This window comes from Thrips palmi, unplaced genomic scaffold (assembly GCF_012932325.1).
Source record: "Thrips palmi isolate BJ-2018 unplaced genomic scaffold, TpBJ-2018v1 HiC_scaffold_4, whole genome shotgun sequence".
NCBI classification, from domain to species: domain Eukaryota; kingdom Metazoa; phylum Arthropoda; class Insecta; order Thysanoptera; family Thripidae; genus Thrips; species Thrips palmi.
In genome coordinates, this window is record NW_023144631.1 from 11,987,289 (window position 1) to 12,015,080 (window position 27,792).

General features: G+C 45.9%; 2 protein-coding genes across 45 annotated transcripts; one reads left to right on the forward strand and one right to left on the reverse strand.

Moving 5' to 3' along the window:
* Positions 1-2,674: 2,674 nt before the first annotated feature.
* Positions 2,675-16,846, reverse strand: LOC117649402. 15 transcript variants are annotated; one of them, XM_034392165.1, is made up of 8 exons: positions 16,751-16,846; positions 13,180-13,331; positions 11,936-12,219; positions 10,641-10,885; positions 7,138-7,363; positions 5,443-5,722; positions 4,362-4,580; positions 2,676-3,436 (listed from the first exon to the last, which is right to left on the reverse strand). In XM_034392165.1, exons 3-8 carry the CDS (start codon positions 12,199-12,201, stop codon positions 3,194-3,196), a joined length of 1,479 nt encoding a protein of 492 aa, XP_034248056.1. In that variant the 5' UTR covers positions 12,202-12,219; positions 13,180-13,331; positions 16,751-16,846; the 3' UTR covers positions 2,676-3,193. The 15 variants fall into 15 exon arrangements, with proteins under 15 accessions (XP_034248064.1, XP_034248056.1, XP_034248062.1 ...); XM_034392171.1 differs by lacking the exon at positions 16,751-16,846 and adding an exon at positions 15,794-15,812; XM_034392168.1 differs by lacking the exon at positions 16,751-16,846 and adding an exon at positions 15,438-15,508.
* On the forward strand, positions 3,319-27,439 carry LOC117649400. 30 transcript variants are annotated; one of them, XM_034392141.1, is made up of 10 exons: positions 16,140-16,243; positions 16,663-16,702; positions 18,242-18,414; positions 19,270-19,577; positions 20,080-20,247; positions 21,154-21,546; positions 23,681-23,917; positions 24,194-24,513; positions 25,349-25,556; positions 27,058-27,439. In XM_034392141.1, exons 3-10 carry the CDS (start codon positions 18,267-18,269, stop codon positions 27,301-27,303), a joined length of 2,028 nt encoding a protein of 675 aa, XP_034248032.1. In that variant the 5' UTR covers positions 16,140-16,243; positions 16,663-16,702; positions 18,242-18,266; the 3' UTR covers positions 27,304-27,439. The 30 variants fall into 30 exon arrangements, with proteins under 30 accessions (XP_034248042.1, XP_034248040.1, XP_034248045.1 ...); XM_034392148.1 differs by lacking the exon at positions 16,140-16,243 and adding an exon at positions 16,327-16,490; XM_034392151.1 differs by lacking the exons at positions 16,140-16,243; positions 16,663-16,702 and adding an exon at positions 3,319-3,452.
* Positions 27,440-27,792: the final 353 nt, after the last annotated feature.

Consider the following 27,792-nt stretch of genomic DNA (forward strand, 5'->3'; position numbering starts at 1 on the left):
TTTCACGCAGGGCTGAAAAAAAGGGTTGGCACTGGGATCACCGCCACGGCGTCCTGGTGGGCGAGTGCCCACGTGCATGACTGCGAATTTTTTTGACCCAGGTTCAAAGACCTCTCCTTCTTTCAAAATATTTTCTGCGTGTCAATAATCAAAACGGGTGTTGTTTCTACGCAGCCTGCATATGATACATAACTACAATGTTTAGGTAGAATTTTGTACGTGCAACTTGCACACATTTGGCTGGAGTTATTTCCCCTTGGAATGCACGCAACGTGGAAACAACGCTTCGACGAATTAGTCATACTTTGTTAGGAAATACAAATTATTATCCCTGCTTAAACAAATACGTACACTACAAAATCAAATGTGTACTTCGTTCACAGCTGTGGGAGTGTGCTTAGAAGAACACATCTACAGGAGTGTGCTTGGAGAAGCAGACATTCTTCCTCACCAAATTGAAAGCACAAAAGCACACTCCTAAAGCTTGTCACACTCTTCTATCCTTGTCAGGCACACTCCTGATGCTTGCCCATGCAACACTCCTGCAGATGTGTGCTTTGAAGCACATTCCCATAGAGATGTGTACTAAGCATACATATGTCCTTGTAAAGTAGTTACAGATTAAAAAGTCAGAAACGTGCTGAGAATTGGTAAATTGTCTGAAGCTCAACGCTGACCGGTCACAAGCCTAGGTCTGGACGAAGTTCACAACAGCGGCTGCTAGGTGGGTGCCTGCTTTATAATAACTTTTCTTCTTCACTAGGCGATGACTGGAAAGGTCGATTCGGCAATGCTCCTCACATTAGAACTGCGACTTTGCTTCTCCAGCTGCTGTTGTAACCTGGCCGGTGCCTTCCGACTCACTGCCCTTATCTCCACTGAAAGCACACAGTTAATTTCTTTCTGATGGCCACACTGAGGGCTTGAGGAGACCAATTGTCTTAATGCTCTTAATTGTCGCCGAAGCACGCGTCACAATTTCCGAATCGAATACCGAGAATAATTTAAAGGGGACCTTGATTCGAAAGCGCCCAGAGGAACAATACACTGGTGGAACATGAGGCTACTTTCACTTCCTTCTTAGATAAACGAGGTGGTACACGCGAGGCCCAACCGTATTTTTGGCGGGTGATTTACTGACGAGGGAACAAACGGACGTTTCAACCATTTTACTCTAATTCTGTTCGGAGCCGAATCAGGAAGTTCTTAAGGGAAGGGAACGGCCGTAAACTGCAGCTGTCCAAAACTATAGTAGCCAAAAACTACAGTTGTCCGAAATAACTGGCACTTTTACTACAGTTTAACTGTACTTTGGGCTTCACTCTTTTTGCACTCCAGCAATAGTTAAACATTATTTTAACTGAAATAATATGTTAGTTTTATCTAGAGTCAATAACACAAAAAAACAGTATATTAATTGTTATAGTGCAAACTACAAATCCTTCCACCCGAGTTGCGGCCTCAAATATCAGATAAATTAGAGTAGTAATGCCTTAAAGTTTAGGAAAAGGTTTAGTTTAAAACGTATTGCGGATTTTTCTTCCCGTTTCGTTCCACGTTGATTGTCCCTGAGTGATCCCCACCACCTTTGCTCCGGCCAGGACGCCGTAATCCGCACCTGAAGAGGGTCAGCTCCGGCCGGCAGGGAAATGACCCCTCCCCGAGGGGTGAATCACTCGGCGTTCTGGTGTACACATGAGTACATGAGTACGGGTAAGTACACCATATTTTACTCATAAATTTCACATTTGTGAACGTTTTAAACGGCACTCAACGCCAAATCGGTCGAAAAACTGGAGATTTTCACCCCTTTTAAACTTGTGAGTACACTGAGTACGGACTAATTTGTACACATGAGAACACTAGTGATTCACCCCCCCCCTCGAGTTTCGTCCGCTGGATCTCCCGAGGATGGTACAAACAACGTGAGTTCACTGTACCGTGCATTAAAGGCAGCTGTTTCCAAATCTTCGCGGTAGTCGCAACAGCTAAGTTGAGAACAAGAAAGTCCCGTACTTTTCTTCTATCCACAAATAACACCCGCAATCACTGTAATGCAAAGGGTGAGACATCACCAATTTTCGGCGATACAAAATGTATCACCGGAAAAAAGGTCGTACACGCATGTATCACCGAAAAAATGGTCGTACACGCATGTATCACCGAAAAAAAAAGGTCGTACAAGGTGAGACATCAGCGAGATTGGCCCTTGTTTTCCTGAGGAATTATCACCCTTTTTTCGGTGATACATTTGTGTACGACCCTTTTTTCGGTGATACATGCGTGTACGACCATTTTTTTTGGTGATACATGCGTGTACGACCTTTTTTCCGGTGATACATTTTGTATCGCCCTTTTTCGGCGAGACAGTTGTGTCTCACCCCTCAGAGAATGAGATGTATCACTATTTGATTTGAAGAACTTAGTATTTGTATTGATGTTGCGTAGTGTAAGTACCACCTATAGGTTCAGGCGTAGAAACCCGTAGGAACCTCACGAATAGTTTAGATGATAGATTAAAGATGTGCAGATGGATCAGATGTGCTTATACTTCATTTTTAATTTTCGATCCCAACATTGCATTGTAAAATAAAATAATTTGGAATAAGTTAAAAAACGTACGACTAGATAGTTTGGCAAGAAAACGCTTTACTAAGTCTTCAGTTTTTCAAAACCGTTTATTTTGTGACAACACCTTAATAATAAGAAAACACTTTATTTAATTCATTACAAAATTAAATTCTTGGAGCAAAGAAAAAACTACACACGGATATGTTAACAAGAGAACGAACAAAGTAACTTGAAATTCATTCACAAGTCAACAGACAGGCAGCCGCACCAATAAAGTGGGCCCGCAACAACATACATTGCAGCTTTGATAAACAAGACTTTAATTTTATTATAAACTCTACACATTGTGTCACATTCAACCAACCACCAACCCTAGTACTTGAAGTTGACATGCGCAACGGCCATGACTTTCTTGCTTAACCACAAGAGCCTCTAAAAGAGCACACTCAATTCTTGTGGACTTTTCTATGCAAAATATTGCATGCACAGACACGTACGTAAGATGTGCATAATATTATACATCGCTGTATACATTTTAAGCAGGGATGTGCATAAAATGTACACAATGATGCGTAATAATATGCACACTTGACGCAAGTATCTGTGCATGCGTAATTGGGCATTAAAAAAGCCCCCAAGAGTCCCACGCGCAGGACAACCGCACCCCCTGCTCCAGGTGCTCCAGGTCTGGTCGCGCCGCCTTCAAGGCTGTGATCACAGCTGGCTTCGCTGGGCTTGTGATCTCGGATAACCGTCGCAGATTTGGCAGTGCGGCGAGCGCCTTCACGTAGTCGTTCTTCCCAGCCCAATGGAGGTCGACATCTTCAAGGAGGGGCATGCAGCCAAGGAGTTCCTCTACCAAGTCCTGGAGGAGAGTGCAGGTAAGAAAACGTCAGAAAAATCGGATTTACGATGGAAAAGTCAGTTTATCGATCGCGAAATGGAGTTTTGCCATGATTGGATGTACTGGATACATTAACCAGTGAAATTGAAACCTCGACAGCTGATGTGAACAGCTCCAGGGTCGGGCAGTTTCTGAGACAGTCTGCAACATCTGTGAGTCGGACAAAGCCTAAACCGTGATGTGGCCTTGCTTGCTGTGTCTTCACTGAGAATAAAAGAGTCATGATCATGACTAAAATTTTGGTTGAGGAATTCTTTATCTTCCAAATTTGGGCAAGGAAACCTTTCCCACCGAAATTTGGGTGAGGAAAGTTTCCTCACCCAAATTTGGGTCGTAATACTATGAAGCTATATAGGTAGCTGATAGACCCTTCCTCACCCAGATTTGGGCGAGAAAGCCTTCCTCGCCCAAATGTGGGCGATAAAGCAAACACGATAAAGAGTGTGTACTCAAGAGAAAAGGACAAAGAGAGTGTACTCCTGAGTACGCGCTGAAGAGTGTGTGATCGTGCGTTCACGATAAAGAGTGTACTGTGTACACTGTTTAGTTAGCAGAGCACTTCTGAATTCTGATTTCAGAGCTTGCACACAAGATTTCGATTCAAACCTATTGGTTTAAAAATTTGGGCCGGATTTCATTTTGAATGTTAATCACATCTGCTACAAATAGACACACGGTTGTTTGACAGAAAAATACATACGACAAAATTTTTCTTCATGAATACTTTTTCTTTCGATATCCTCGATAGAATATATCACAGACAATTTTTTATTAAATGAGCCTGTGTCAATTTGTGGCCAATATGATATCAAACAAAATTAAAGTAAATTGGTTAGCATTGCGCGCAAAATACTTCGTAAGGTTTTAAGCTTGCGTGAATGGTTACCTCGAAGCCATCGTCCAGCCATATTCGCACTTGGGTGGCGTTGTGCGCCGCGCGAGCCACGGCCAAAAGCAGCTGCGCCACCGCGGGTCTGGCCGCCTCCCAGAACTTCTCTTCCGCGAACCCCCCGTTGCACTGGAACGAGAGGCGACGGACCCCAGCCAGAGCCTCGCCGTGCTGTGCCAGCAGGACTGCGATGCGAATGGCATCCTTGGGCTGCACCTGCATCGTCAGAGGCACAACAATCATTAGACAGAAATGTGACAACTGCGAAGTGCCAAATATCGCCAACTATACACAGCTTGACCCAATTATGTTCACATGATTGTTTATTTTGAAGGTCTGGGCAAAGGTACCGATAGTGCATTACGGAGCACAACCGAAGTCCAGAACAAGACGCATGCCCCTTTCGCAAGGCTTCGAAGAAACCAGAACACCTTTTTTCCCACACGATTATTTTAAAAATAAATTGTTTTCCGTATGACCTTTCAGGCGTTGGAGGTAGAGCAAACTGGAACGGTAAAAGCGAGCAACCCCCCCCCCCCTCAACTCTTTTCAACAACTTAGAGGTCATCAGCTCACAGACGCAATAACAACAAAATCTTTCAAAATACATAGCTTGAAAAACCTGTTGACTTATGATCTCGTTTTAATATTTAGGGTTCCCAATGTCTACAAGAAATAAGACTCTGGAGCATCGTTTCGAATTCCACGAGGAAAACGACTACTTTGTCAAATCAACGAAAAAAACGCCTCGTTATCCTTCCTTGAACGAAGCATTTTGCTTCATTTCGGAAGGCGGCGTGCAAATATTACGTCATCACTGTTTTTTTTGGGGGGGGAGGGTTTTGGCCCCTAATGCGGTACTATCTTAAATACATGGGAAGGTTAGGTTAAACCGATGATGGGGAGGGGGTCATAAAGAGCGGCCTAAAAGAGGTGCCGTAATAGGGCCTATTTGCACGCCGCCAAAGCAATTATACATCTCTTCACTTCCTTTGTTGACGAAACAGATGGTCGCATTTTGGGGACAATGAACAAAAGGTACGCAAGACTAATTGGCACTGTTGTAAGGTGCACCCACCTCCTGTTCAGACAGCCACAGCTCCAGGGAGTGCAGGTGCCGCAAGCCGACCACGCAGCCCACGTGCATGAGGTTGGCGGCCAGGCTGCGGAGCTGGGCGCAGTGCGACACGCTCTCCAGCAGCTTGGGCGGCAGGCCGCGCGGTTTCTTGCCGGCTCGGATCAGGAACCTGCCCAGCTGGTGCTCGTCGGGCAGGCGGAGGTGGCGCAGCCTGGCGGCAGTGCCGCGCACCAAGTCCACCATCAGCTGGGGAGGGCCCTCCTCCTGCAAGTACAGGGACCTGCGGACACAGTTTGAACAGTGCACTCTAAATGTCTTACGAAGAAATTTCCCATAATACGAAGGAAATGGCGCAAGCATAATACGAAGGTGGTTTTCCTTCGTATTGCGAAGGTTTTTCTTTGTATCTTACAATGAAAAAGCTAAAAAGATTCGTATTACGAAGGAATATTGCTTCGTATTATGCTTGCGCCGAATTCACTGTAACATACGAATAACACAGGTCAAATTTCATTGTAAGACATTTAGAGTGTGAGCCACAAGACTGGCGCCGGCGGTCAAACCTCTGGACGCCTCTTGAGCTCTAGAAGAATCACAAAACAGGACTCGAACCCAGCTAGCGACTTCACAAATTATGTCCTCGTTCGTAGAGAAACCCATTGGTGGGGTCACTCGGTTCGAATCCCATGTCGAAGGGAATCCTGTTCAAAAAGTTCAAGATCGCGCGGCAGACGAGGTATGAGAAATCACTAGGCGCGTCGCTAGGTGACCCGAATTAGAGTAAAACGTACATTTCGATCCACAATACTGACAAAGTGACGTACGAAACGTGCAAGGAAGAGTGTGTGAGACGGACATAGCTGTGGATGCGGTCAAAATCACAAATGCAAGAGTTGTTAACAACCCTGTGTGCCGCAGGATTTCTCATACCTCGTCTGCCACGCGAGCTTGAACTCGCAACGCTACTTCAAGATAGTTAAATGCAGATATCTCGGGAACGAGAAATAGTACTTTTTGGGGTTTATCTTTTTCTTATCTATGTTTCACGGGGAATTTTTTAAGACGTTACCCAGCAAATTTGGTGGTGCAACTAACTTTCTACGATAAATCAAAGGTAAGGTTATTTGGTGTCAAACACTATTTTTAATTTTAAAAAGAAAACAAAGGAAGTCCTTTTTGTGAAATTTCTCCTCTTTCCAACGGTATGCTTGGTTTCTCGATCCGATGGACATTATCGAAACTGCGTGCGAAAAACTGTCTGCGTGTCGCTGTCCCGGCACCATATTTAACCTCTCAATATCTCGGCTTCTAGATATTTTTCGGCCACATGCTTTTGGATTTAGTCATCCCACTACTAGACCAACGATTTGCGTAAGTTTCGTCCCGATCCGAGACCATGCCGTTTTGTGACTGACTCAGTTGGCGTGGAATCACCCACCATCAACAACAGAAAAATTAAATGGTACATGTTAAGGAGGCAAAACACTGAAAATGGCCCAAAATTTTGCGGATGGTTCAAAGGATCGGAGGCACTGCAAATCAAAGTTCCGAAAAAATTCTGACGTGCGGGCTCAGTCTGCAAAAATGAAGATACCGCTTCCCCGCTTGCGCTGGCGCCAAAATGTACTGCACCCGTTGAACGAGGTGGAAGGGCACGGGCAGAGGGAAAAGCGAAAGCAGGGCAGACTCACTAACCTCAGCGCGGGCAGTAGGTCCTCCTTGACTTGGAACTCCGCGGCGTACGGAAGAAAGAACTGCATTTCCAGCCGCAGCGTTTCCAGGCACCGCAGCTCCACCAGCACTTCCAGCAGGGAGCGAGAGTCGTGGCCGTCTGCCTCGGCCCAGGCAGCCACCTTGTCGTTCTGGTCATTCTCCAGGGCCAGGTCAGGGTCCAGGGCCACGTCGTCGTCCGCAGCCTCTGCTGCTCAGAGAACATTACGTCGCACTTGTTAAAATGGTAGTTCTACACCCTTGAAACCTCACCAAGTATTTTGAGCATACATACGTACAAACAGATTTACTTTGTTATTCGAGGGAATAGTTCGTAAATTACGAAGTATTTTCTTTGAAAGCTTACGTACACTCTTAAAACCTTACGAAGTATTTTGAGCATACGTATAACAAACTAAAATACGTTGTTATACGAAGAAATAGTTCGTAAATTACGAAGTATTTTCTTTGTAAGCTTACGTATGCTCAAAATCCTTTGTTATACAAAATAGGCCCAAAATAGTTTGCAAGGTTTTCTCAGTGTATGCTCAAAATACTTTGTTCTAACAAACTGTTTGCTTTGTAAGGCCTGAAATAGTTTGTAAGGTTTTCTCAGTGTACCACGTCAGTGCGAACGCTTCAAATCAAAAGGAGAAACTATTTGCGCCAATATATGGCGAGACAATAAAATCTCGCGAAGTTTTAATCAGACCTGAAAGTTTCCCCAAATTTGGTCAGACAAAACTTTCTCGTCACAAGAGTGCCAGGCATATCTGTCCGACCACTGTGAAAGCGCTGGGGCGTCCATGCGGTGTACCGTAAAAGGGTACTTTCGTAGATCCTGAACCGGAAGCAAGCAGACGCCATATTGGCCGGAAACTAACCTCTCTCCGGATCTAAAACTATAGCGGAGCTGTACAAATGTTGCTCGCGAGACACATATGCACTGCAAATAAGTATAAAACGACTGTTAATGTTCAAGTGTGGCCGATACGTTTGACTGTCGTCTCGTTCCTATGTCAAGTTGATCTACTTCCGCCAACATGGCGTCTGTGTGCTTCCGGTTCAGGGATCTACGAAAGTACCCTATTGCGCGGCCCACGATGTAGGAGCGTTCCTACATCGTGGTGCGGCCTTTACAGTGGTCAGCCAGTCTCGCCTTTTCGTGAGGAGACATTTTTGTCTGACCAAATTTTGGCGACATTTCCAGGTGTGACCAAAACTTGGCGACACTTAGCGTCTCACCTCTGGAGTGGCAAGAAGTCTAACCTTTGGATTTGTAATGAAGTAGGATATCACATCCGTTCGGACGCGAAAACACGTTGAAACAGACGTGAATACAACTTATGAAATCCGCAACGACCTACACTCTTGAAATTTCCCTAATTCACTCTGTGGCAAAAACCTACGGAAAATTCAGCAAAATTATTTTGCCCAGATTCTCCGTAGCCCTTTTGTCAATGATCTCACAGTATTCTCCGTAGAACATAACCCTTCCCCGTAGGACTATAGATCTCCCAGAAAATTATAGGACCTACGGATAATACTGACGAAGATTCGAATATTGGTAAGACGGCTACGGAGAACTATCACAAGCTTGTTTGCAGAATTTTCCGTAGCTTTTGGCCATGCTGCGAGGGAAACAACGCAAGCACGATACGAATGCAGCTTTTCTTCATACGAATAAGGTTTGTCTTTGAAGCTGCAATTTTAAGCACATCCGTCGCTGATACAATTTTGTGTCCACCAGGTGACACAATTTGTCCAATGACAGCGCTTTGCAAGACGGATTAAACAGTTTAAGGGGAGGTTCTGGTGAAAATCTCGCCATTTTCCAAGTGGATCCCACAGTCATAATTTGTTCGGAAGATAAAATTTTTCATTGAGGAGACTAAAATTTGACTTTTGAAGGCACATGCCAGGCTGTAAACCCAGTCGAAGAGTCTTTTTGAGCCTATTTTGGCTGTATCTTAAAAAATCTCCTTGCGCATACTATTTTGTCGTAACAGGTTGACCTTGACATTTTTCACTTCTTCAATTCATTTTCAAAAGATTCCGGCATGCATAGCTCAAAACTTCCATTATATTATTAATTATTAACTTTTTAAGCTGAAAAGTCCTTAAAATGTGTCTATTTTGTACATTTTTGATCAATTATAGTGAAATGCTTGGTTAGAAAGCTTGTGAATAAAAATGCAATTGACATTTTGAGGTGTGCATGCCGGCATTTTTAAAAAATGAATCGAAGAAGTGAAAAAATGTCTAAGCCAACCTTTTACGACAAAATAGTATGCGCAAGAAGATTTTTAAAGTTATAGCCTAAATGGGAGAAAATGGCTCTGCAACTGGGTTCAGGGCATAGAATGTGCCTCCCCAATGAAAAATTTTAATAAATACTTGATAAGACATCAAATTTTTAACAAATTTTCACAGTGGGACCTATTTAGGAGAAAATAGCATTTTCACCAGAACCTCCCCTTAATCACCTGGTGGACACAAAATTTTATCACCGACGGATCTGCTTACAATTGCATCATTCATGGAACGAAACAGATGCTATGACATTTGTGACCATTGCAATTAATTCCCGAAAATGTTTCGTATCTTGGAGAAATTTGGCTCTGTATACAAGGTAGGTTTACGCCAGACCGCGTCTTGTCGTAACAGGCTTCGCGATGTCTCGCGGCCTGTTCCTCCAATCCGCGCCTGGCGTACCTACCTTGGCCTGCGGCGCTAGCCTGCCTTCGGCAGACATTGGCTTGTCCATCGTCGGTTACTTCTTACGTGATGCATGCTGAGGGGCTCCGCCCCCCAGACTCCCCTTCATTCTTCATTCTAGAAAGAGTTGCTTCATCTACAGATAACACAATCTGGACCCTTGTCACTTTTTAACTTGTCGGGGCTGGGGGGCTCCGCCCCCCAGACCCCCCTTTCTTCAAGGCAGAAGTGATCTGCCTGCAGAAAATTCGATTTTTCGCCGTTTTTTAGGTGTTTTTCGGCTGTAAAAACTGAACCAGTTGAGCTAGGATAGTGAAATTTCGCGTGTGCCGAGCCAAGAACATACCTAATAAGCCTGCAAAATCTCAGCCAGATCGCCCGAGCCGTTCAGGAGGAGTAGTGTACACACACACACACAGACAGACACACAGACAGACAGGAAAAACTTTTCAACCCCACTGGAGTAACAGGCTTCGCTATCGCTCAGCCAATAACCTACACATAATTCACTGTAAAGTATGGCTCAAACTTCATTGAAAGGTAATTAGAATTTACTTTCTGGGGTACTACACTCTTAAAACTTTACAAAGTATTTTGAGCATGTATAACGAACTAAAATACTTTGTTATACGAAGGAGTAGTTCGTAAATTATGAAGTATTTTATTTGTAAGCTTACGTATGCTCAAAATACTTTGTTATACAAACTACATTTCTTTGTAAGGCCCAAAATAGTTTGTAAGGTTTTCTCAGTGTACATAATAACTCTCACCTGCGTCGACCATGTCCTCCTCCTCTTCGTCCTCCTCCCACTCCTGAGGCGTCTCCACGCTCAGACTGGTCAGGTGCTCCCTGTTACGCCACAGCAGGCCGTAGAACACAGCCCAGGCGGGGTCGGCCATGAAGGACACGCCGCCCATGTAGATCTCGCGTATGGCCGCACGGCTGCGACGCACAGCCGACAGGGTGATGGCCTGCGGTACGTTGATGTGTGGCCCGGGGCAATCCCACGACCAGCTAATTGGAAAAAAAATAAAAACTTTTAAATTTTAACTTCGACACAAAGAAAAAACCTACAGAAAAAGAAGCCTTAGTGATTATGCGTACTGTTTCACAGAATACTTGATGAAGCACCAAGTGGTGAGGGGCCTGCCACATGGGACACTAGTTGCGCACTTAGATCTACACCGCGGACTTGGCACTTTTTGACTTTCAGTCCCCGAAAAAATGCCTTTGCGGGCTATGTTTAAAAGGCGTTTCAAGAGTTGCTAATCAAAACAAGATAGTACTGCAGAGACATATTTTTTGGTCCGAAACCATCTCATATTCCACAAACCGTAAGAGATAGAGCAAAACTTTCTGAAAACAACTTGTCAGGAATCCAATTTCGAACAAAAAAGGTCTTAATGCAAATTGCTGTCAGACGCACCGATCAATGAGATCTCGTTGGATTGAATATTCAGCAGGTGCCAATGTCGCGAGCATTGACCGACGTCTACAGCGGATTGTACTTTCATTAGACAATTTGTTCCACCTGGCGAACTCAAATTTGTTTACCATGCTTATAGATCCATTATCCATGGGTAAAAAAAAGTCCTATGACATTCAGTGTGTACTCTCATTTAAAATCCACTTGGAACTTAATCGAGCCCTAGCAATTGCAATCGATAACGAAGAAAATACACATTCAGATGTACCATTTTTCCTTCCACGTTAGCAAATCCCTCTCTCCGACTCTCAAGCCCACTTTACCAGAAGAAAAATATAAAATTTTCCCAGTCTATTGTTGTAAACTTATATGCACCACCATGGAACGACCATTCAAAGGAGTACTAAAAGTGGGAATTTGGAATAAAATCATTAGAATTTACAGGGAACTTTACGATAAAAAGATCCGAAAATACCGAAACATCCAATATTTTGGTTTCAATTTCCGGCAGGTGTAATGCCGAAAAAGACATATTTTAAAAACGTCTCCGGAAACTTTGAACGGAGCTTCGGAGCTCACTTTTAGGGATCTTCCATTGAATTAAAGCCAGTGAAGAGGGGAAATACAGTGAAACTGACCCGAGGTAGCGCAAGACTGGGGCGTGCAGCATCACGCGCACCTTGGCCATGGCGGCCTTTTCTCTCTTGACGCGCTCGGCGCGGGAATCGCCTCGCCAGTGCCAGTCCAGCATGCCGAACTCGACGCGCACGCCGCGCCAGGCCTGCGGGTCACGTGACAGGGCGTGCCAGCGCTTGCACACCAGTGCCACGCCGTCAAGCAGCGCCTCGCCGTCCTCGAGCCGCGAGAACACCTCCAGCAGCAGCTCGTTGGGCAGGCTGTCCATGGCCGGGCAGCTAAAAACCTGAGAACACATTTTCTGAATCACATCTCTGCACACTTCATGAATTTGAGTGTTGAAAGCAGAGTCGCACAAACCCGAGCGAAATGGTGCTCAAATTCGTACGAAAAGCACGTGTGCGCAAAACTGTGAGACCGCGTACAGAACTTGAACGAAAAATTTAGTACATGACTTCGTTCAAATTTAGACTCTCATTTCAGGAACGTGACATCACATTCAAATGTCACGTCCCTTTCAGCATTGCATGTCTCACATTCGCTTGGATGTAAATCAGCCATAAATGAACTTAGTCACATTCAAACAAATGTGACACAATGCTCAAAGGAACGTGACGTTGCCACATCCGTTTCAACATGATGTTACGTTGCTGGAACGGGAGTGTACGAAGGGAACACGAAGTATCATGGAAGTATCAGTATACTCATGTGTACACATTTGACCGCACTCAGTGTTAAAGAAAGCCAAGCATTGTTGACAAATGTTAACGTTTCGAGTATTTTCAGGTGTACCCATCTGTACTCCGCGAGGGGGAAATCACACTTCAAACCTGGGACCCGACTATTACGTCTATTTCGACTCAAAATTACAGGGATTTAGCTGAAAACAGACCAAACAAAACCCAAAAATAGATCAAATTTGAAGAATCTTGGCTAATACGCTACTAATGCACACTATCACGAACAGAGTGACACTATCACGAACAGAGTGACCCGACTGTTACGCGAGTGCTTTCCCCCTCGGTTACTCCCATACTCACGTATACTCCAAGCAGAACGCGCGGTGATTCGCCGCTCGGCTTTCAACGTGACGTCACACTCCTGAAAGGAAAGTGTTACGACGTTTCGGGACATGATAGAGCACTCCCCGAGTGCACTTTGCCGAAGACCGCTGAAATTTTCCGATTTATGACCACAATACAGGCCAAGAGACAAGAGACGTTGCTTACACGACTGTGTCACTTACCGCAAGTGGATCGACCTGGCGGCAATAGCAGTGGAGTGGAGTGGTGGTGGCAAAACAGAGTCCGCTCCACTGTTCGGAACGAAAGGAAGTCAGCAACTCTGGTCGGAACCCTTAAGAAGGAGCGGATACGATGTGACGCAGCCAGACCGAAACTGTGAAAGAACAAGCTCTCTGAATTCCTTGCAACCTGTTTGTTACGTGACAACGAATAAAATGGAGGCATTGAAGTATTGGGTACTTGGGAGAAGAGGTGGACCGGAAAACAAGAGGATGCCAAGAAGAGCAAAGTATGTGAAATTTGTCTAAATAAGCCTGTGCGTCGCCGTTCTGCCGCGACCGATAAATTCATACAAGTCCGGCGTTTGTTCTTCTTGATTTCTTTTCCACTTCCGGTCCAGATCTTCTCTGAAGTACCCTAGCGCTTCGTACTTCGCGAAGAAATGCCTTTCTCAGTACACTCTAAGCACGTTACTGACTGAAGGAGCGGATATGATGTGACCGGACCGGAACTGTGAAAGAACAAGCTCTCTGAGCCTCTGTTTTCCATTTTAGCGGAAAGTGATAAGTCACAGAAATGCTCTGCGCACATTCGAGGTAAATTAAGGATCCCTGGGTATCACCGCTCTCATGAGCCAGATTAGTGGCTGGGCAACCAGCGCCACTCCCACCAGAGGCCTCCCTCCTACAATGCCCCCTCTGCACGAACAACAATTACACCTGCCACAGTGAACCCTCGTTGGTTGAGTTGTTTTGTCCCTTGACGTTTGTCCAAAGGCCATCCCCACCACGCTTGACTTCGGCCTGGCCCCGTCAGACAGTGCCTGGCTGGAGCTGACCCTCTCCAGGTGGGAATGGGATAACGGTGGCCTATAAGGTCCTTAAAGTCGTCGCCGAGAGAGGAACAGTAATAAAAGAAAGCCAGAGGCCCGTAGGAACGTACCTACTGGTTCCTGGCGTTCTCGATATTTCTGTTCTTTACTCGGCGACGACTAAAAGGGTCTACTCGCCGACCCGGCCCAATGTTGAATGATCTGTTCGGAACGTGTGACGTACCTAGCTAAAACTCAAGCATAGTCTTCTAAATTTATACTACTAAAAATCTGAACTGTCATATGACTTCAGATTCCAGCAATCAAGATAGCTCAAAACTTTCACGCAAGTTGTTTCTTAAAATATTTATTCAGGCGGGCCGGCGGATTAGGCCGAGTGAAGAACTGAAGTCATCAAAAAGCTAAGAATCAGTACGTGCGTTTCTATAAGTTCCTAGATTTTTGTTGTTCACTTAGCGACGACTGAAAGGGTCCTTTCACTTGACCGTGAGAGCACGCTCTTACTTTGGAGAAGAGCTGGAGCGAAAGCAGGGAAAAATATAGCAACAGAAAAAGTGTGAGTGAAAATGAGAGATTGCGTCGCCGTTCTGCCGCTTCCGCAGACCTACGTTCTCATACTACGTCCTTGATCTTTAGGATTTCTTCTCAACTTCCGTTCCCGCTTATCTCTGCTAGTACCCAGTACCCTCTTGACTGCAATATTTGGTGGGAAGCTCATTCCAAATCTTTTTCGTTACGTTATGGAGGTCTAGGCCAGCGTGAAGCCGCTTTAAATCTGAGGGTCGGGAGGGGTCAGGAACTGTCGAAACTGCGTCACCTTGGCTGTTGTACTCAGCAACTGACTTGATTGCATGAAAGGTTACTACCACTCCACGCAAAGTCTGGTAACTTCCTGTCCAGGATCTTCAAGAATGCCTTCGTGTTTGGTAAGAGTGAGTCGGCATATGCAAAGAACTGGGATCCCTCTAGATACTTTGATTTCGATATCTTTCCTGCGTTGGTGAAAGTTGTACGACGAGTGTGAGAGTCTATAAAATAAGTTGTCCTAGCTGTCAGGGTATTTTCACGAAACTTGTCTACGAGAACACGCTACTCACGGATCGACGACTGAGCAAGCGTTGATATTTCTACCACAGCGCTAAGTGACGGGGAGCTGAATGCGAATCTCTGGAAGCAGTTTCCACTTAGCCACATGTCTTCTGCAAGGTTTGACGGGTTATTGACAAACCTTCAATTTTGAATCCATTTCGAGAACTTAGGTGTACGGGCAAATGAGCGACTAACAGGGTCAACTTCCGGTCTTCGTTATTCCTCACTGGTGAGTTGACGAAGAAGGCCATTTCAAAGAAGACCTGAACCGGAAGGCTAGGCTAGTCGTCACCGATCGAAGAACAAGAACAAAACGGGAACAAGCGCCAGCAACATTACCTTGCAGGCTACTACAAGTGGACTAGTTTTTAAGTTTTCCTGGATGTACCTCCTCCAACAGGGTACTTTCGTAGAATCCTGAACCGGAAGCAAGCAGACCAGCAGACGCCAAATTGGCCGGAAACTAACCTCTCTTCGGATCCAAAACTATAGTCGAGCTGTACAAATATTGCTCGCGAAACACATATGCAAACAAGTATCAAACAACTGTTTATGTTCAAGTGTGGCCGATACGTTTGACGAACGTCTCTTTCCCAAGTCAAGTTTGGATCTACTTCCGCCAACATGGCGTCTGTGTGCTTCCGGTTCAGGGATCTACGAAAGTACCCTATAGCACTTCCGTCAGTTTTAAATACTTTTTGAAACAAGGAGTAAGAAAATTTCTCGACATTTCTCCTTGAAACCCTCGCTACCTCCTCCCTTTCTTCCAGGCTTCCGGTTTTGTTCTCGTTTTTGTCCTTCGATCGGTGACGACTCGAGTAGGGTATGTCGGAGGCGCTCTAGCTCGGAAGAAGAACAAAAACAGAAGTAAGAATTGACAGTTTGTATGAGAGGCTGCGAAAGAGCCCCAGACCTCACCCGCAGTGCATATTTCTCATACAAACTGCCGTTTCTTACTTCCGTTTTGGTTCTTCTTCCGGGTTAAAGCTTCTCCGAAATGCCCTATGCTCTATAAGTTTGAGTGTAAAGTATTGGTCTTATTCATCGAGCTCGTTTCTAAGCGCTGCGGTCACAATGTTGCACTCGCGCCTCGTAGACAACATCGATATTGATTTTGATTTGGACAACAGGGGAACAAGACTCCGGTACACCCTCCACTTAACGGAAGAACTGCTCCCTTGCTTAAAGCTGCTATAGATTTGAGTTGTAGCTATTCATGCAAATTGTTGTCGTAACGGCCTGGATTGGTTTCGTTTTGGGCATCTCCTTGTCCCCTCAACTGTTTAGCATCCTGCTATGCTTATTGAATGTCATCTTGAACCAGTTAACGGCTCAATCATAGGGAAAGCTTTGCCTTTGTCTACTCCTGTACCTGCAACTTTAATCTGACAAGTATTATCATCCTTAATAAGTGAAATATTATAGTATTAATAAGCCCGGACCAGGATGAGGAAAAATTAAGGAACTTTCAAAACCTTGGTCCAATTGTCTCTTGTAGCGAACCGAATCCAGAGACCTCTATCCTCTCAGTTTCACTGTTCATCCTCTTCTATCGCTTTTACAGATAAAAGTTTAATATTGAGCGTTACGCCAGGTCACATGTGGTGAGCATAAGGTTTTCTTCAAGTCTTAATATTGGCCGCAGTACTTACCTTATGTAGGGATTCTGAATAAGTCAGAAGAGGTTTGTTGGAACACTCTTTGTCCTAATTTAATGGTTCCGATCGGAAAGGAAGATAAATCGAGGCCTGAACGCAGGTTAAAGAGACATTGGACTGGAGCCGTCGTTTGTTCGACAGTCTTCAAACTTAACAAGCAATTTTTGTGTTAGGTTAGCTGTGAATCGCGCACATTGTAGAAGTCGTCGAGAACGTTTTGTATTTGTACTGCTACCGGAATAGGATAGGCTCGACCGATAGCTCATTTCTGACCCCTCATTCGCTTTGTCTCTTCGGTTTATCCTTGCTTCCGTACGTCTACAACTCGGTGAAAATCTTTTAGGTCATAGGGTATTTCGGAAGAAACTTAAGGAGAGAGAGATAATTTAGTCTATCCGGCCTTCGCGCACAGCGCGCAGTGGCCCGGGGCTGAGGAACTCAGACTGGAAGTCAGCGACAGAATGGGAGAAGCAACAGAGCGTCGCGCTGCCGTGCTAAGCAGTGGTGGGGGTGGATATGGGCAGAGTGGGGGGTGAAGGCGGAGCGCACACGTTAACCCCACTTCGCACGTTCCGGCCCCCACCACTGCCCAGCAACAGCGCGACGCTCTTTTGTTTCTCCCGATCTGTCGCTGACTTCCGGTCTAAAGATCCTCCAAAGCACTCTTGGGGAAGAGCTGGAACGGTAGGCAAGAAGAAAACAAGAACAATTGAAAGGGCGAAATTGGCGAAAGGAAGCGTCTGCGCTGTCGCTCTGCCGCTAACACAGTACCATGTTCCCATACATTCTTTTTTATTGCTTAACTCGTCCTTTTCTGACTGCTCTTGTCGTCGTCGTCTAGAAATTCAAAACCGGAAATAGAGGAGAGTAGGAGTGACGGGTGCAAGTCCCAGCCTGGCAGGAAGTGATTAGCATGTTAATTTTCGTGCCTGAAAGTATTTAGAACAGTCGTGAGTAAACTCCATGACTATCGGGCTCAAATTAGCCTACGTTGCTGGCGCTATTTCCGGTCTTGTTGTTCGTACCATTTCTTACTTGCCCTTGAGTTTGCTGCTGGAGTTGATTTGGGGCACCTTTACTTTGTGTTAAATGTTGTGTATAATTTTGCACGATACTTACCAGTTTCTGCTCCAATGACCTCCACACACATCCCAATTTTCGTGTTAAATCGTGTAAACATTGAAACGTCTAGTTAGTTCATCCTTCCCAGTAACTGTTAAGTCGGGTTCACGGTTCACACTTCTAATAAAGTATCTGTTTTGTAACCGCGAATAAATGATAGCTGCATAGAACTGCTTCCTATTAAGAAGTTAGCCGTATCATGTGGGATTCTGTCTCAATTCAAGGCATTTCTTGGTAGATTTTACATTGCTTTCGATTTCTTCGTGGATTTTGCAATGCCTTAGAAACGATGCTTTGTTGTGGTCCTTTTTCTTTTTAGCATATACTGTACAATGATGCCTTTCTTGCTCCGATTTGTTGCAGAATTGTCTAACATCCTAGCCACGTAATGTCCGACGCCAAGGACCCTGTTGAAAAGAAGTCAGTCGGCGATGACGCCGAGTGCCTGAGCTGTCCAGCGGCCGCGTCTGATTCGACCGACGCACTGAAGCCGGCTGACGTGGCGGACGTATCCGGGCTGAATGATGCAGTTAAAAGTAAGTACCACACTCTCATTCCAGGAACGTGACATCCACGTTCCAACGAATGTGTAAAAATGTCACGTCCGTTTGAACGTTATGTCACGTTTCTAGAATGATAGTGAAGACGAGTTTTTCTTCTCGTTGCGAAACGACAGCTTGCACGAGTCTTGTAACCCAAAACTTTCATGTGTATTATTGGAAGACACGTTGCAGTCGCATTTCAAATCTAAAATTCACCAGTGGTGCAAAGCTGTCTAATTTGTCCGAGGGACCTTTTTCTTGAACTTTCATTCCAGTAATGTGACATCACGTCGGAGCGAATGCGAAGGAAGGCACGTTCCTTTGAGCATTGTGTCATGTTTGTTCTAATGTGAATAAGCTAATATATGGCCGATACACATCAGAACTTATGTGACACAATGCTCGCTCAAAGGAACGTGAAATTTTGTCGCATTCGTTTTAACGTGATTCACGTTCGTATTTGGAAGAAATTATTCGTATTGCAGGGGATTCCGCTTCGTAATTCAAAGCGAATCTTCGTAGAATTGTCGATGCCTTCGTATTCTTCGTACTGAGGCGATGCGTCATAGACTTGTGCACTGTGACAATTTAAGTCGTCACTTGACAATTTCAAGGCTAATTTTCCTTACAAGTATGTCATCCAAACAATTGACGACATTATTGTCTCGCCCATTCAAAAAGTATAGGGACTTTGACGAAAATGTCATCAATTTGTGATAAGATTTTCATCATTTGAAAGTGATGAAAGTATCAGCCACGATTTTGATTTTGTCATAAAGTGACAACAAATTCCAACAGTGTGTCTGTGCTGAAATCGTTCGCGGTTCAAACAAACCTTGGTGTGTCTAGCAGACGCCACTATAGCAGTACCCGGCGAAGGAGGAGACGCCGTGGCGGGAGAAGTCCCAGTCGTGCCCGGACCGGACGCCGCGGGTGACGACGCCGAGAGTGAGGGAGACGGCTCGGGAGAGTGCGCCGAGGACGATGCAGAGGACGAAGATGAGGACGACGAAGACGAGGAGGAAGTCGAGGAGGAAGAAGACGGAGATCTCTACGATCGCGAGTCCTCTTCCAGCGGCGCCGGCAGTGAGGACGACCTGGAAGAGCTCCTGAGCCGGGAAGCGGCGGCTGCAGCTGCGAGGGCAGCTCCCACCCAAGTATGTAGCGACCTTGTTTCCCTCACTCTAAATATTCCTTTCTACATTTGTTGTACTTCGTGTCACACGATTTTGTGCATCAGTGATTTCCGTTTAAATTTTTGCGCAGTTTTGCACGAATTTTCGTTGTAATTATTCCAGCGATGATTGTGGAAGTGCACGGTAACAACGGTTCCTGGTTTTCTTAGGAAACTCTCTGAAATCACCTATGCCTTCACCACTGGCTTCCTGGGAAAACCAGGTTCTGTTTTTACCGTGTGATTCATTCCTCAAATTTCACTGCGAGACAGTCAGAACACAGTTATTCAACGAATGTGACATCACATTCGTTTTGAGCGTGAATCAACATTCAAACGAATGTGACACCATGTTCAAACAAATGTGACAAAATTCACATTCTGGCGTATGTGACGTCACATTCGTTGAATAACAGTCAGAACGCGCACTGAAACAGTTGGTCGGAGCAGAGTGTGACACTGCTTTCTGACTGCCCGTCCTGCAGGACGTCGAGGTGTGCGCCGTGTGCTTCAAGAAGGCGAGCGTGCGGTGCGAGCGCTGCCAGGGCGAGTCCTACTGCGGGGAGCCCCACCGCAAGAAGGACCAGCCCAGGCACGACAAGTGGTGCTTCCCCCGCACCGAGCCGGCCGAGGACAACCCCATCGTGCCGCAGGTAAGGCCGAGGGGCCGCCGACACACACACTTAAAACTCCACAAAGAACTGCTCTTTGTAATCCAAAGAAAACTGTGGCTTCGCAGCCTGCGAAGGAAATTGTTTCTAATACGAACGATTTTCTTTGTAATATCAAGGAAAAATTCTTCGTATCCTACGAAGAACTTCTTCGCAGCCTGCGAAGGATTTTACCTTTGTATTTCAGAGAAAATCGTTCGTATTACAAACGATTTTCTTCGCAGGCTGCAAAGCCACCGTTTCCTTTGTATTACAAAGAGCAGTTCTTTGTAGGAATTTATCTGTGCACCAAGTGTTTGCATGAACACTTATACTCCATAAGTACACTCATCCTAGGAACGTGACATTACGTTGAAACGAACGCGACAAAATGTCACGTTCGTTTGAGCATTGTGACACATTCGTTCGGACGTGAATCCGCCTAAAATTAGCTTGTTCACACAATGCTCAAACGAACGTGACATTTTGTCACGTTCGTTTCAACGTGATGTCACGTTCGTTTCAACGTGATGTCACGTTCCTGGGATGAAAGTGTATAGTCTTACTTGTGCCAGCGTAAGATGTGCAAATTTTATTTAGATTAATTTGGGACACTATTTCTATACTGCGGTAAATTATTTTTAAAATAGAATCCAATCAGTGCCGAGGGGCAAACAACTTCGTCAAAATTTAAACACCGTTATTTCAATTTCACGTTATTTCAAGGGTATTTCAACGTTATTTCGCATCACTTCATCGTTATTTCTACGTTCTTTCACCGTTATTTCAAGGAAAATGTACACCAAAATTCAAGTTGTTTGCCCCTTGATCAGTACTGTGCAGCGCAGCGATTCTCTGTTGGAAATTGAGGTGCTGGTGCAACTTTTCCAGTGTGACTGCGTGTTGCAGGACGCGCCCATCCTGGCGCTGAGCGTGGAGGTGCTGCTGCGCATCTGCCGCCGCCTGCCCGCCATGGACCTGGTGCGGCTGGGCCAGACGTGCCGCGCGCTGCGGGCAGTGTGCCGCGACCCGCACGCCTGGAGTCACGTGACCTGGAAGGGCGGCCGGTCCTCGTACTACGGATACGGAGGGCACGCGAGGGGCGCCGGCGTCCTGAAGGTGGCGCCCGCCCTGCGCGCCATCCACGTGGGCGAGGACGAGCTGAACTCGCCCAAGGTGAACCTGCTGCGCTGCACCCGCCTCGTGAAGGAGTTCCACCTCGAGTGGAACGAGTACGAGCAGGAGGGCTACGACGTGGACCGCGTCATCGCGCTGCTGCGCCACTACCGCGGCAACCTGGACGTGAGTACTGCACTGTTAAACAAGCTAGGGCCCGCCCTTTCCGTCGAACCGAGTTGCCAGCTCCGCTTCGCTGCGCCGGCAACTCGGTTCGACAGGGGGCCGGCCCAGCTTGGCCTGCCGGCGGCCTTTGCTCGAGCCTTCGGCCCTCGCATCAGACCCAACTTGGCCAGTCGAAGGCCCGGGCCTTCGGCCCGCTCGCATCACACACACCGTGAGCGGGTAAAGCAAAGTTATCGATGTACCATCGTGACTTAGGCCCGCCTTTCTATTCACGATATGTAAAAGTCCTTACACTTTTTTTACTCCAACTTTCCTTAGAATATGCCCATTTCATTTGTCTCTTAGCCCTCATTCCGAAAATACCCATATTTGCCATGCTACTGCAACTCCTTGCAATAGAGGCACAGCAGGAGCGCAAAACGAGTCCGTCGCACTTTTTCCCATAACTCATGAAGGCGGGCTCCTGGACCCCCCTTCCGACCCCTCGTTGAAGAGGTCTTGCCAAGACCTATCGAAAACTTAAGTAAAAATTTTCAGTCGGTCGACCCCCTTTTTTCAAGATCCTGATGTGACTAAAAGACGAAGTCGGGCTCCTGGACCCCCTTTCCGACCCCTCGTTGAAAAGGTCTTGCTGAGACCAATCGAAATCTGCAATAAATTTTTTTAGTCGGTCGACCCCCTTTTTTGAAGATCCTGATCTGGCCAACTTGTAAAAGCAGCCGATGGGGTCTGGACCAGGTCCATTCATCTTGTCTCGTCGCCCCGATTCCAAAAATACCCCTATGTGCCCTGCTAGCACCAATAATGGCGGAAATCCCCCTCCCACTCATGTAAACCATGATGCACCTGCAGCAGCCCTTGTGCGACCCGGACGGGATTTGCACCACCGGATTATTTGTTTGGACGGTACTCCTTAAGTACCCTCCAAATCTGGTTACTCTAGCTCAACTCCTTCCTTGTACACAGACGCCAACAACAACGACAACAACACACAGACACAAAGGCAAATGCATAGGCCCCCCCCCCTATTTTTTGAATAGAAGGCTGGGTCAAAAATGATTGTACAGAAACAATCAGATGAGTGAAAATTTAGTCCTTCCAAAACATAGAATTTCATCATGAACCAAAGCGAAACAAATGTCGTTTAGTCTAGTAAACGACATTTTGTCATTGAAGAACAAATTTCTTGTTATCACTCTTTACGATACAATTTGTGTGGAAACAACATCTTTTGCAATTATCCGCTCAATTAAAGCATATCATGAATAATCATCTATTTTGTTTTTCTAAGTCATAGGGCAATCACTATTGTTAAAAAAAACCATGCAAAATAAATTCAGCGACAAAAGTACTCTATGAATATTGTCGCAGACATTAAATAAAAAATTTCTTTTTGACTTACAATACTTGTCATTGATGTGTTATTGTTGGTGCGTTATTGCAAGTTGGTCGTTGTGAAATTATCCCTTAGTTCCAATACGACTACGGTTTAACAAGCTATTCGTTCCACAACAAATCTTGTCGCCAAAAAAAGTTACCGATAAATGTGTCGCTAAGTTACGACAAAATTCTTATCAGTGTGGTTCACACCCAAGACCTCACTGAAAAACCAAACGTGGTCTAGACCACACCGCTGGTGCGGTCTAATGGGTGTCATTTTGACCGCATCAGGTGGTGTGGTCTTCACCACGTTTGGGCACATTTGGTGTGGTCTAGACCACGTTTGGTGTGGTCTTTCGTACCAAACGTGGTCCAGACCACACCAACTGATGCGGTCAAAATGGCACCCATTTGACCGACCGCATCAGTTGGTGTGTTCTAGATCACGTTTGGTTTTTCAGTGCTCTCGCAGGATGTTGAGCATACGTTAGAAACAAGGTCAAATCAAGGTTTTGCTCCACCGACACTTTCCCAAAACCCGGCCATTAACGACTCTTTTTGTATTTACTCCACTATGTAATGAGAGGTGGGTGGGTGATGCTAGTTTGGCCGGCGCCTGCGTTGCAGCATTTTGAATACACCTCTCGCATTATCAGTTTTAACTTTGCCAGTCGTTGTTTTCTTCTACTTTCTTTTCTTTGCATTTTGCTCTTATTCGTAATGCTCTGTTCCTTCCTCCACACTGGTTTGACAGGTCGTGAAGCTAGGATGCCTCGACAGGATGACAAGGGAGGGCCGGAAGGACGAGGTGCGACTACTGAAGTTCATCGACACTCTTGACATCAAGGAGCTGTACGTCAAGAGGAAGCTCGCCAAGTGTTACCCCAGGAGCTCGAAGGTGATCACGGAACTAGAGATGGGTTTCGAAGTGAGCGGTGATGTGCTTGCCGACTTCGTCGTCAGCTGCCGTGAGACCCTCACCAACTTCGAGGTGAGTCACAGCTTTGCAAAACTCTGCATATGCCCTGCGAACCTTACACGTTGTTTCACTCTAAATAATCTGAGATTGTCTCACACTTGGACTCTCAGTTCACTGCACTGAAAACCAAACATGGCCCAGACCACACCAATGGGTGCCATTTTGGCCGCATCAATCGGTGTGGTCAAAGTGGTTCTATTTGACCACACCAGTGGTGGGATCTGGGCCACGTTTGGTTTTTCTGTATTCTGGAGTGCTAGTGACGGTTTGCACGCGCCTTTGTTCCAGATCGACCTCTACTACTACAGGAAGAACCCGTGGGTGCACGTTCGCAGCTCGCCCGTGCGGCGTGCCCTGGTGCAGTGCCACAAGCTGGAGAGCGCCGCGGTGCCCATCTGGGACGGCAGCCTGTCCATGCTGCACGCCTGGCCCGAGCTGCGCACGCTCACACTGTACGACTTCGGTGACGTGAAGCACGGCGCCGCCCGGGAGTCGCTCATGACCGCCCCCGTGGCCAAGAAGCTCGAGTCCCTGACGCTGTACATGGGGTACTTCGGCCACCGCGGGCTGCTGCAGACCGTGGCGGAGGCCTGCAGCGGGCTGAAAACGTAAGGGGAGGCAACTCTCAGTGGACCAGATGACCGGTGGAAACAGCCAAAATCTCAGACGCGTTTATTAAGCTCCACACTGTAGAAAAAATCCATGGGAAAAGGTACAGGATCAGTCTGGTAGACAATTTGTCTGGGTACTACCGTACCTCAGCCAGTACGGATTTTTGGGTACGGAGTACGGGTTTTCATAACATGAGCTCTTATGGGAAGCACGGTTTTGGGGTACAGTTGTTCTGTGCACCGTGAGGTACGGTCTAGCCGTACCCTTTTCCTTGAAATGTAGGCTCTTTTAACAGTGCAGGGTCACCAATTTAGAGTGTGACCCCACCGATGGATTCCTCGTTCGGAGAGCAAACCATTGGTGCGGTCACATCTTTGGTTCAAGTCCCATTGAGCGACTCAGGAGCTCGAAATGCGCATAGAATTATGGCTGCCCGCATCGGTCTTCTGGCCCTTTGTGAACCTGCAATGAAATTGCGGTCAAAATTCATGAAATTCAGTCGAAATGCAAAGAAATTCTGTAACACACTCTAAATGTCTTACGAAGAAATTTCCCATATTACGAAGGAAATGGCGCAAGCATAATACGAAGGTGGTTTTTCTTCGTATTACGAAGGTTTTTCTTTGTATCCTACAATGAAAAAGCTAAAAAGATTCGTATTACGAAGAAATATTGCTTCGTATTATGCTTGCGCCGAATTCACTGTAACATACGAATAAAATAGGTCAAATTTCATTGTAAGACATTTAGAGTGCACTTGGTGGAGTTCGTACCGAAATTCATTGAGATTCCAAAATCTGTACACTGAATTTCGTTTCCTTGTGTGTGAAGTCTGGAACTGAGGTTCGGCATGGTGGACAGCCGCTTCCCGGAGGAGAACCCCATCGACGTCCCGCGCGACCTCCACCTGGTGCTGGGACGCCTCACGGACCTGGAGATGCTGACGCTGTTCGCGGCCAGGGTGCCCAGCTCCGTGTTGAAGGGCATCGCCGAGGGCGCGCTGCCCAACCTGGGCTCCCTCAGCCTGGAGGAGTGTGCGGTGAGTACACTGCAAATGAAATTGCCTTCCAAGTACTGTACACTCTTTAAAATGCATGCACTCTAATAAAAATGCAGGATTTCGTGCATGCAATAATACAAAATTCTGTAACGCGTCAGTCGGATACCTAAATCTCTACTTACGATTCAAAATTCTGTATGTTAGAAAGTACCTTCTTACACGCGCAACTCCACACGTGCATGTAATCCGATGTACTCAGCATGGAGTTACGGGTCGAAGTGAGCTAGTGTAAGTTCGTACTTGGCCAAGTATGCAGTTGCAAGTGGGTACCACTTACAAATAAGCATTTGTAAATGTGTACGAGGTAGGCAGTTCGGTTTGTAGTGTTCTGTGAACTAATCGGTCGAGTGGAGTGGATGGTGTGGGTGGCATGATGCAAAGGAATGAGTCCAGAGTCGCTGATTAGAAGATTAGTACGATTGGCACGAGATTCAGCATACCTTTCGGTATACATACGTAATTTGTGCGTAGGTTGCACGAAAATTTGATACAATGTTGTCTATGTACATTTCAGAGCTTTCATTGTGTATGCTCGATTTTCTACTCAAGCTACTCAAAATGGTATACTCTGTGCACCATAACGCTTCCATATCAGTGGTGTTGCGCAATATGTACTGGTTTCTGCATTTCTCTTTTCGCAGTATTGCACAATATATATTCCTGTGTTTCATTCTTCTACACTTTGCTACGCACTACCCCACATTACACTCGCTGTTGTCCAGAGTACCTTACTTACAGTGGTGAAAAAAAGACATTAAAATTGTGCCCTTAAAGCGTAAACGAATGCCTTTGAAAAGGCATCAAAATTTCGCCTCAATCTCAAAGCCCCATACCATATTCACGCCCTTTCCAAGGGCATTAAACGATTTATGCCCTTCGCGCGCGTTAAAGAACATTTATGCCCTAAAGGGCTTTGTTTTTTTGCCTTTGATTGACCACAGTAATTTGTGCACTGATTTTCTAAGTGTGATAATGAATTAATGTGATAATGAATTAATTTAAAAAGCAAGAACATTTTTATTGCACAAGTAGTGCCATCAAAATGTTATTGCATTAAAAGTGCAATAATTATTGCATTGCGTCAGCGCATTTATCGCTTTATCAGCGTAGTAATCATTGTATCTCACCTAAACTGTGATAAACAGGGCCCAGACCGGCCAAAATCTAACAAACCGATGATTGTGAAGGAATCACATCAGCCTTTTTATCGCAGCTAATTGTGTGAAACTTATCACATTAGAGATACCAGTGTATCTAAACCTGTACGCAATGGGCACTCGTTTTGTACTGTCACTTGCGAGAGAATCCCACCACCGCGTCCGGGCCCAGCGCTACCCCGCGCCCAGACGGCTACCCGCCGTCTCCAGCAGCCACCTAGGCGCGGGGTTTCGGCAAGCCCTGCCGCCGGGTTGGTCGGATTCTCTTCTCGCTAGTGGTTGCACTATAGAATTCTCACGAAATTTTCCAATTTTGCCCGCAGCTGACGCCCAAGGGGCGCGAGGCCGTGGCCCTGGTGCACAGCAAGCGCCCCGACCTGTGCTTCTGGGCGTCGGACGAGGACGTGGCGGACGCCAAGCCGAAGTCGGCCTTCGACTTGTTCTTCCTCCCCTCGCGCTGCGGCCACAGCTCCTGCGCCGCCCCTTCCGACTGCGAGGAGTACGACTTCCCCGGAGACCCCGCCGCCGTCGTCGCCGAATTCGCCAACATGCTCGGTGCACTGCAATAATTTTTTTGTTTTCGGGATTCCAAGGCTGTACGTTTCCGGGACACAGACTGGTGTGAGATGTGCAGTGCAGTGGAAAATTGAATTTTCCAGTCATTTGTCTCCGAAATTATTTGTTTTTAGATACGCAGTGTTTTTTATTTGGGAAACTATCATTGTGCAATAATTTTGACTAAATAATTTCTAAGATGGTTTCTGTTTTCCTGAGTGTTTTTCCTTTAGGAATACAAGCATTGTGCTATATCTTTCCTTTTGAGTTTTTTAATCTATTTACATTTTTTTTTTGTCATCTGGGAATTGGAATTATTGTGGAGTAATTTGTCTTGAAATTGTATGTTATGAGATATTTTAGGAAAATGAGATTTGGTACCCGCATAGGCACTGTAAAGTTTGTTTGTAATGACGCGAGCTGCGGTTTCAAAAGCAGTCTCCGGATTATTTCGTTTTATGCTCTTAATAAAGGGGTAAATCTTTCAAAGTACGCGGAGTATA

Excerpts from the sequence above, each read along its gene's own strand:
- LOC117649402 (XM_034392173.1), bottom strand. The coding sequence starts at position 12,201 with ATGGACAGCCTGCCCAACGAGCTGCTGCTGGAGGTGTTCTCGCGGCTC. Across the intron at positions 7,364-10,640 it reads GGAGGACATGGTCGACGCAG|CAGAGGCTGCGGACGACGAC; the intron begins GTGAGAGTTATT and ends TTCTCTGAGCAG. Across the intron at positions 5,723-7,137 it reads GACCTACTGCCCGCGCTGAG|GTCCCTGTACTTGCAGGAGG; the intron begins GTTAGTGAGTCT and ends CTGTGTCCGCAG.
- LOC117649400 (XM_034392151.1), top strand. The coding sequence starts at position 18,267 with ATGTCCGACGCCAAGGACCCTGTTGAAAAGAAGTCAGTCGGCGATGAC. Across the intron at positions 19,578-20,079 it reads CGAGGGCAGCTCCCACCCAA|GACGTCGAGGTGTGCGCCGT; the intron begins GTATGTAGCGAC and ends CCCGTCCTGCAG. Across the intron at positions 20,248-21,153 it reads ACAACCCCATCGTGCCGCAG|GACGCGCCCATCCTGGCGCT; the intron begins GTAAGGCCGAGG and ends TGCGTGTTGCAG.